The sequence below is a fragment of the Pundamilia nyererei genome, unplaced genomic scaffold, assembly GCF_000239375.1.
Source record: "Pundamilia nyererei isolate P.nyererei 1_Seehausen unplaced genomic scaffold, PunNye1.0 scaffold00022, whole genome shotgun sequence".
Classification (NCBI taxonomy): Eukaryota; Metazoa; Chordata; class Actinopteri; order Cichliformes; family Cichlidae; genus Pundamilia; species Pundamilia nyererei.
In genome coordinates, this window is record NW_005187423.1 from 611,587 (window position 1) to 621,425 (window position 9,839).

Here is a 9,839-nt window from a genome sequence, read left to right on the forward strand (position 1 = left end):
AAAAAATACCTCAAACTAAAAAAAATCTCTTGATTCTACAGCTGTGTGTGTGTGTGTGTGTGTGTGTGTGTGTGTGTGTGTGTGTGTGCGTGTGTGTGTGTGTGTTAAGCTTCAACAACAGCCAGAGCATCTTGGCAGTATAGCAGCAGCACATCCACAACAAACCATCACTGGGGCTTTGAGGACTGAGTCATGGTCTAATGGTATGCAACCGTGATAAAGATAGATGCACTGTACCCACTTAACAACTATTGACCTAACTCTTAGTCATGTGTATACAGGACCTTTGTTACCAGATACAGTAACTACAATGTCAGACATTGACATTGCACAGTCGACCTTTGATGAATGAATGGCTGTTACTTTAGTAAAATAGTAACAGCTCATTCAGGAAGACTCATAACGGGGGCTGACAAAGAGTGGGGGGTGTATATAAGGAGTTATGTTTCCAAATTACAAATCATATTCACTCCTACATAAAAGTTACACTAACAAACAATAATACAAACTGATACTGTACAGTTATTTAAACAAAAACGTCTTTCTCTCATTGGCTAAACTCTTTTTATTTATTCTGGATGTTTGACAGAACAGCACTAAGTCAGCTGTGATAGTCAGCTTTGCCTGAGAGGAAAGCGACAACAGCAGAAGAACACAGAGATGCAAAACAACAGCGAGATAAGGTGGCGCCATCTTGGCACATTTTCTGGTGCTCGCGGTTTGTTTGACAGTCACATTGTGTTTGGCTGCATGTTTTTAGAAGGAAATAACACAGAATAAAGTTTCCATCAGTAGCAGGCTCGACCTCCTTTGGCCTTCAAAACTGCCTTAATTCTTCAAGGTGCTGGTGTGATGATATGCCCATATTGACATGACACCATCACACAGCTGCTGCAGACTTGTCAGCTGCACCTCCATGATGTGAATCCCCTTTGCCACTGCATCCTAAAGTTCCTCTACTGGATTGAGATCTGCTGACTGTGGAGGCCATTTGACTACAGTGAACTCAATGTTACGTTCAAGAAACCAGTTTGAGATGGCACCCTGTGTGGTGTTCTGCTGTTGTAGTTGCGCTTCTGCATACCTCATGGTTGCCTTCCTATCAGCTCAAAGTAGTCCGGTCATTCTCCTCTAACCTCTGACATCAACAAGGTATCTTCACTGTAGGAGCTGCTGCTCACTGGATATTTCCTATTTTCCAGACCATCTCTGTAAACTGCAGAGATGGTTGTGTGGGGATGTTTGAGTAAAAAAAGCAGTTTCTGAAATACTCAGACCAGCTCGCCTGGCTCAAACAGCGATCAGCATCTAAAGTCACTAAAATCACCTCTGTGTGAACTTCCACAGGTCACCTCAATCATGCACTGCATTTTCTAAAAATGGGAAATTTAATTTTAACTGAGAGGTTAGCAGGCAGGTATGGGTTTCTGTTGGTTTCCTCCTCTTGAGTAATGAATGCCTGTAACTTGATTTTGTCTGAACAGTACTGGATGTCTCATCAGTTGAAAAACTGGTGTATCAAACTATGTATGTGAAGTGTGGGTGGACTGTGAGACACAAAGGTGCTGTTACCTGGAGCTTGTTAACCATCTCATCAAACAGTTTTCTAGCTTCTGGGCTGTTCGGGTCCTCAAAGTAATCTTCTATACCGATCTGAACCACAATGGATTTGAGGTTGCGGCAAACACCTACATAAATGGAAGGAGCGTTAACACACATAAGTAACAACACCGGCAGTAATGTAACAGCAAAAACATGGCTCTGCTTAGAGTTCTGCTTTAATATTATTGACTACACAGCCACACTAGTTAACTGCAAAGCTACTTAGCCTGATCTATTTTTTTTTTTTCAAACTCACTGTTGAAGTGGAGCAGGGCTTTCGGGGTGACTGGTGTGGAGGTGAGCACCAGCATCTCGAGGCCCTTCAAGCCCTCTCTGCAAACCTCTGCTGCCACCTCCTGGTTGATTTCACTCACATGGTCCAACTCTAACACCTGCAGGCGCATGCAGTTCCTCGCTGCAGAGAGGGAGGATTTCAAAATAAAACACAGCAGAGGTTACTGCAGGACACAAAGACTCACTTATATTTATAGGAGCTGTAGCAGAAATGCAGGTCTTTTAAACTAAATAATGTCAGGACAACAAATAATGGACAAGACTCATTTGGATAAAAACATCAAATACAAGAAAATACACAAAGTAATTAGATCAGTTAAGCTCAAACTCTAATTTGTAATCGCTAAGGAGTGGAATTATTATTCTAGTTTACCCAATGAGGCCAGTCCCTGAATCCCACACCCAGCACCGCCCACACCAAGAGCACGGAGGTGCGGCCAGCATCTTCCAATGGTCTGCAGACATCGGTTACTGAAGCGAGCGGGTTGTTGGCTGAAGGGAAAAGACTGGGTTTGAAATGTTCATTCATTTGTTTGCAATCCCATATTTTAACAGAGTTTCTGGGTATGAGATGGAGTGTGTTACCATGGATGTAATGGCGCCACCTGTAGGGATATAATGTCTCTACATCCAGCTCCAAGGGCCCAGATAACCTCCTGACCAACTGGATCTGTGGCACTCCTGAAACAGAATAAATATGCACAAATAACCAAATTGCACGCAATATTATACAGATTAGAGCATGACTTCGGGATAAAAAGCAGGATAGTTTCTATCTGTTTTTATAGAGCGGTCTGAGTGTACGTTATTTCACAAAAGACAGGACCTGGATGTCAGTGTGAGAGTCTACCTGTATGTTACAGCCTGAAGGGCTCGGCAGTAGCAGCTGGCCAGCCAAAGGGAGCGATCAGTCAGCAGGTTGGGGCAGTGTGAAATCTTCAGTATCAGCAGGTTACTTCCTGTGGCCTTTAACAACGCCTCTAGACCCTCCTCCAGACAGCCACTTAGACAGAGATTTAAGGGAAGGTCAACAGAAAAAGACAGAAAGTGATGTTTTTTCCTTTTGACACTCCAAAAGTACCATTTATAGAAAATAACAAAAAAGGGTCCACTAACATTTGCAGCATATCCAAGTTGTATCAGCGTAACCTGGGAGCACCTACTTAACTCTAATTCGTTTCCTTCACTCCACGTTCCACTCGTCCACTCATATCAAATATCTGCTTTTCTACTTCCAGGAAATCATAACTGATCTTTTACATGCCGAGCATAATCAGGCAGCACGGAAATGTCAGTATTCATCAATTATCCCTCTCCTGGTGGCTTCCGCTTATCAATCACTCTTTGAGGAGTCATTTGGTATGTCACTTAGTTTGACAGTTTGCACAGCAATGCTTAATAAAGCCAAAACAACACACACTGCAGTACCAGGTGTGAATGAGCCACTAGGCAGGGATTTGAAAAGAGGAACTGAGCTTATCGGCCGAGCAGCGAGCTCCAGGGCTTTTTATCACATGGCCTGCTTGAGGTTGTCACCATGAGCTCTCATGTTAAACTGTCCAACAGTGAAAAATAAGCATACTAAAAGTCAGATTTTTGGTTTTTGTAGCTGAAGTTTTTTTTTAACAACTCATCCATTTTTGAGTTAAGATTTAAAGCTCTGAATTATTTTACCACGGACAGTTCAAGTCATTCAACTGCACCTCTCCACTGCGTCTCTGAGAGCTTTTCATACAGTCCATAGCTTGCTGACATTAGCTGATAGCTTAGCATTCCACCCTCTTGTCTGAAGGTGAAACTAAGTTAGCAACAACATCAAAACGCAAATCCACAAAGCAGTGGAAGACACTGTGGTGGGAGTGACCATATTTTACATGCAGTCTTTGGCAGCTATATGTTGGATGTGTGCCTCACCGTGTGCTTTTCAGGTAATCCTCCTTGGTTTCCTTCTTGCCCCGCTGTCTTGGTTTAAGGTTTTGCAGGATCAGAGAGTGCGTCTGAGTGCACCACTGAGACATTGTGCTAAGAAACTGAGAAAAAAAAATACATGTACATAAGAAAATACACCTTAAATAATAACAGTAAGCACATGGTTATCTTGACTGTTACATATATCACAATATCTTCATGTTCACTAAGCACCTTGGAAGAGATGCGAGCGTTCTCTAGCAGCACTCTGGTCCACACGGCTGGGTGGCGGGCCACAAACTTCCAATTGCGGCAGACCTCGGCAGCTCTCAGCAGGGTCTTAGTATCCAGGTAGGTGAAGATACAAAAGAGGGCAGCACGTATCTTCAGGATCTCTGGACTGATCACCTCATTGGATTTGGAAGGACTCTTTTCATGTCTGCATGGCTTGCTGTAGATGCCTTCAGACCGACCTGTGGGAATAGAAGAGTCTTTAATCCAGTTCCTAATCGAACTAGATTAACAAAATTATTGTGCAAATACAGTACTGTGCAAAAATCTTGAGCCAACACTCATTTCTTTATATTTTGCTTTGAAGGAGCCAGACTTTGTCTTTTTTTTTTTTTAAAGAAAGTAGTCTTAAACAATAGTTCAATAGCTTTCTAAACATCTGCTTGTTCACTCACTCTTTCAGAGGAATGTTTGGGGGGGGGGTGTTAAACCACTTAGCACTGACCTATGAATCAGTCAAGCATACAAAAGCACCCTAGTCAAGGGAGGAACTGTGCTGTGTTTGCAACTTAGTAAAGCACCCATTTCTTTAGTTGAATCTAAGAAAAATACCAAAGTTAACACTTTGACAAGCATCAAATATTATTTTTGCAACAACAAGGTGACTCCCAAAGATCTTTTAGCCAAAAATTTGGAACATCTTGGAATATGGTGTACTTTCAAAACATAATGAGGAAGCTGGACATGTGGAGGAAATAACTATTTAGCATAGATTAACAATTAACAGTATCTGAAAGTCAAATCCTTAAGATATAGGGAAGAAATCCAGCTGACAGTTCACTGAAGCATTGTCAGAAATCTTGTTTCAGGCTACATTTACACTGTGGGGTTTTGTCAGAACCGAGGGAATTATGAACACAGACAAGATTTTTGATTTTTGACAATACTTTACCTTCAAAGAAGCGCTTTGAATGTCTTTTAAGAAGCCTGAAGAACTATTCCTAATTTTTTTAAACACTATTTCAACACAGCCTGAACCTTCTTAGGTTGAAAAATAAAGGCGGCCAGGTTCAACTCTGACTTTCAAGGTCAGTAAAGTTACACACACTGTGTTTTTGCCCTGCATGCTTATTTCCATGTATGTTTGCACATTTCAATAAATCACTGCAACTGTTTCCCATTTTTCTAGCAAAATGTAAAAGAAATGATGGGTGAGTTGAGATTCTTACAAAATACTTTAAATCCTCTTTAAAAAAACCCAAAACATTCTGTCACACGGTGGCGCCAACTTTCTGAAGGACACTAATTAACATTGCTCTTTTTTCACCTTCTCATCTTTTCATTCTGTGGATTTTTATCTATCGGCTGACATCATGTGTCCATTCCTCTTAGCAAGATTGCTCCGAGATGACTCATTTCGTCTTTGGCCTTGGAAGGTGTCCGCTCGAAACCAACAGGGCTACGAACCATTGCTTACACTCTCACTGTTCTTCGTTCACTCTCTCTTTGTCTCTCTCTCTCACGCACACACACACACACACACACGCACACACACACCACCTACGCTCAAGATTGCCAAGTGAACTAAAAAAAAGAAGCCAAACTGTGTGTTGCATGCTGGGAAAACAACTCTGTCTTTGCTTGTAGATACATAAACCTCCATCACAACCTGGCAGAGACTCTCCCGATAAGAGGGACTACGTCAGAGCAGAGGGATGCCAGTAACATGATGAGAGGAATCTTTTGTGTTAATGGGGCCGTTATAGCAGTTTACACGAATTCGTCAGAGATTTGGCCCAGTTTTGCTTCTTCGCAGACCGCCCCAGTCCAACTGGTATTTAAAATCCCAACAGCAGGTGGAAAAGATGGAGGGGCCACAGCAGTGAGTTCAAAGATCTTGGCATTACAAGAAGTTAAGAGAGAAATGCACAATCTGTGGTGGATTTAAGTTGTGCAGGAAAGACCAGCTGCCTAGCTTTGCTGAGCACAAAACCTAGTATGAGGAGAGGAACTGAGACAATATGACAGACAAATATCGCAACGCACAAAGGCACAAAGAGGAAGAACAGCAGAGTCACCTGCAGCAATGTTTGACTTGATTTTCTCAGCATCTACAACAGAAACGGTGGCAAAACATCTCATTAAAAAGGACTCGAGATTTTAAATTGTGTTGGATAACATTAGCCTGTGAGCCTGCTAGAAATATTTATAGACCCTAAACTTTGTGCGTTTTTCTTGTCCCTCGTTGCTTCATTTATTTTGTTTATCGGAAGCAAACGTAAAGAAGCTGCATTTAGCTCCAACACTGCAGATGGAGCCATCTTCCTGATGACCCCTGATGCACCGCAACTGAACTGAAGCTGTGTACCTGCACCGCAAACACAATAAGCATATGTGTGGTCCAATATTAGAATTTTTAATCATTTGTACCTATTTTCATGTTATTTATTGATTTAAATACAATTTCTTTAACTTTGTTTTCTCAGATGGTATAGATTTTTTCCTTGTCTTGCATGAATATCACACGAGACCTGCAGCAGATAAAAGGCCTCAGTGATAAACCCCAATCAGTTTGTAGAACGAGCTTCGGCCACTGATGCAGCTCCTGCAATATTACATTACAGCAAGCTGACCCAGATCTACATCTGTCACTTCTATTATGGGACTCATTTCAAGGCCTCGACTCTGAATCCTGGCTCCCAGATATTAAATTGTAGGGAGTGTCGGATTTACAGGGTGGAGATTTCTACTAATTTTCCTGCACTTGACAAACAAGCACCAACATCTGGGACCTGAAAATCAAGCCAACAAAGTACTAAAAAATGCAGGTCCTACAGTGAGTTAATCCCCTTAGACTTTTAATGTAAAATATCTATCCGATCGAAATCGATGGGTGACCTGTCACCGTGGCTACGCCCATCTGTTACCCATCTGTCTACATTAACAACTTTCCAAAGAGCCCTTACCGGCGTTGGGGCGGTATGCTGCTCTGCTGTGAGAATAGGGCGCAGCAGACTGCTGGACTTCCGCCACAGCCCTCCTCTCTTGCTCCCACATCTCCACTTCAGACTCGGTGGTTCGGGAACCCACATCAGATACGTCTCCCTCCTCGCCTTCAGTGCTGTTCCTGTAAGGTCGCCGCTGCCAGTTCTGGATAGCCTGTTTACGAAGACCCCAGTTTCTCGAGCCGCATCCGGGTGAGCGTTCGTAACCCCCCTCATTCAACCGGCACTGCATGTGATAGTACTGAGCTTCAGGACAGTCCTCCATGGGATGCATCTCAACGCTATCACTGTCGTAACCTCCAGAGCCTTGCGAGACAGACTTGATCCTCCCTGATGCTCTGCAGAAAAAAAATACAAGGGAGGGTAATCTACATGAGTTTGTTTTTATTGAATTGTCTAACATATAGATGACCCATCTTACATCTAATAACAAGACTTACTGTGGTAATAATTTTGAACAAAAATTATACATTAGAAAATAGCTTTGCTGGCTTTCATGCAGAGACCTAATTATCAAACCAATCTGTTAAAAATGAAGCTAGAGACCAATTGGTCCAAAAGTAACTAACAGTGTCTACAAAAAAAAGCTTACACTTGAAATGCAACGTAAATATGACAAGTTGTAGGAGTCTTTTGGTTGTTTTTTACGGGAGCTATTTGAAGGAGTAAGTTAGTTCAGTCTTAGTTTTTTTGCACATTTGTCACACATGTTTCAGATCATCAGACAAAAACTAAAGAAGTACAGTCCTCACTTGTCTCACTTAAGGTCAGAGTTCACGATTTAACAATAAGAAAGAGGCTGGGCAAAAATGGCATCCGTGCACTACTGACCAAAATGCCCGGCCATCAGGTCACACCGTGAAGCTCAAGAAACACTTGGGTTATGAAGCAGGACAATGATCCAAAACATACCAGCAGGTTCTGGAGCAGCCTCGTCGAAGTTTGGACTTAAATCTGATTGAGATGCTTTGGTATGACCTGAAACAGGCCGCTCATGTGCAAAAATGCTCCACTGTGGCTGAATTACAACAATTCTGCAAACAAGAGTGGGCCAAAATTCCTCCACAGCCGTGTGAAAGACTCATTGCCAGTTATCACAAACCCTTGATTGTAGTTCTTGCTGCCAAAGATGGCACAGCCAGTTATTAGGTTTAGAAAGCAATGACCTTTTTAGACAGGTAGGCTTGGATAACATTTATTTCCCTAAATAAATGAAATCACAATCTAAAAACTGGATTTTTGCATTCATTCAGGTTATCTTTGTATAATATTAAACTTTGCATGTAAGTGTAACAAATTTGCAAAACAACTAAGATACCATGACAGCATAAATAGTAGGGGTGGTGGAAAAAATCGATACTGTGTAGTATCGTGATATTTTGTTTGCTAATAATGTATCGATACAGGGACAGCAGAAATCGATATTTTGTTACAAAAAAGGTTTTTGTGGACTGGAACTCTGACTTCAGAGCATGTTGATCCTTTTTCTGAGCAAGAATCCTGACATTCCTTCACTGTCCAAATGTGTTTAACTTTTTTTTGGCAGCAATAAACATGACAGTTTACTTGTTTTAATTTAAGACATGTTTTATTTTAATTAAGGTTAAAACTTTTTATTTAATGTAAAATTATATTTTGTTTTACTTTACTTTCCAATTCTTCAGTTGCTGAATGGGCTGCATAGTTTTCATAAATTGCATAGTTCAGAATAGCTATAATTGTACCAGATGGTTGCATTCAGTTAAGTTGGACCAGACTGTAATACAAACCGTTCAGATTGTCAACAATAAAACTGACTGAAATGAGAGAAAGACTGAGTGCGAGACTTTGATATTAGAGAAAATGAATATTGATAAAGTTTACCTTGATGTACAGAATCTGAATATTGCAAAATATTTAAAAAAAATCGCAATAATATCGTATCGTGCGTTAAGTATTGTGGTAATATCGTATCGTGGGATGTATGGTGATTCCCACCTCTAAATAGTAAATAGCTGTTGAAACTGCGACCCCATTCAGGCCTTCCCCGTGCGGATGCTGGATTTAAGTCGACCAATTTAATGGCACATTCAAACATACAATTGCTACACACAAAAGTCTCAAATACACAAAAGAAAAGACTTCACTGTTGTAGCTACTTTAAATTCATTAGCTACATGTTCATGTTCTTCTGATCAGTAAAGGCCTCAGGGCATTGCTAACAAAGACTAATATCCTCAGAGGTCCATTGAAGACAACATGAGTGCTGCTATAGAGTACGACAGAACAGGTAAGCTAGTGTCACCAACAAGGAAGAGCCGCACTTCAGGTTACTTATTGTCTAATCAGGGTGACTTTTGTGAATACGAGCTAATACAGTCCTTAAAATAACCACCCAGCTACCTCAAGCAATAAGCAGTTACAGTTATCAGCCTTTCAAAAGTAGGACATTTTTCTTTTTCTCTCTTTCTTCCATCTCAGTGCTTATTTTTCTCAGCATAACAAGGAGAGCAAAAACGTCTCCATGCATCATTATAAGAATAAAAGTGTAAGAGAATCACAGGTAATACAGCAGATGACACTAACCAGAAATTCCAAGTCAGGATGCGCCAAAGTAGAAATCCATAAAATGCCACAAACATCAACTTATATTCTCTAAAATTAAAATGATGATCTCACTTTATCGTATAAACAACAAAACTGGGACAAACCTGGACTAAACTGCAGTCTAACAAGCTGTTTGTAAAGCTGCAACATCATCAACATGACAGACTGCACCAATATTAAAATCAATAAATACCTATAATGTGAAATGAATAT

General features: G+C 41.0%; 1 protein-coding gene across 2 annotated transcripts in view; it reads right to left on the bottom strand.

Moving 5' to 3' along the window:
* fbxo41 (F-box protein 41) overlaps positions 1-9,839 on the bottom strand; it is a 66,648-nt gene that overhangs the window by 526 nt on the left and 56,283 nt on the right. For both annotated transcript variants that reach the window (XM_005726820.1, XM_005726821.1), the window contains exons 6-13: positions 7,002-7,378; positions 4,039-4,277; positions 3,811-3,926; positions 2,747-2,899; positions 2,482-2,577; positions 2,270-2,388; positions 1,859-2,017; positions 1,573-1,688 (exon numbers count right to left, since the gene is read on the bottom strand). In XM_005726820.1, the coding sequence (XP_005726877.1) occupies positions 1,573-1,688; positions 1,859-2,017; positions 2,270-2,388; positions 2,482-2,577; positions 2,747-2,899; positions 3,811-3,926; positions 4,039-4,277; positions 7,002-7,378 (1,375 nt within the window). The remainder of the gene's footprint in view (positions 1-1,572; positions 1,689-1,858; positions 2,018-2,269; positions 2,389-2,481; positions 2,578-2,746; positions 2,900-3,810; positions 3,927-4,038; positions 4,278-7,001; positions 7,379-9,839) is intronic.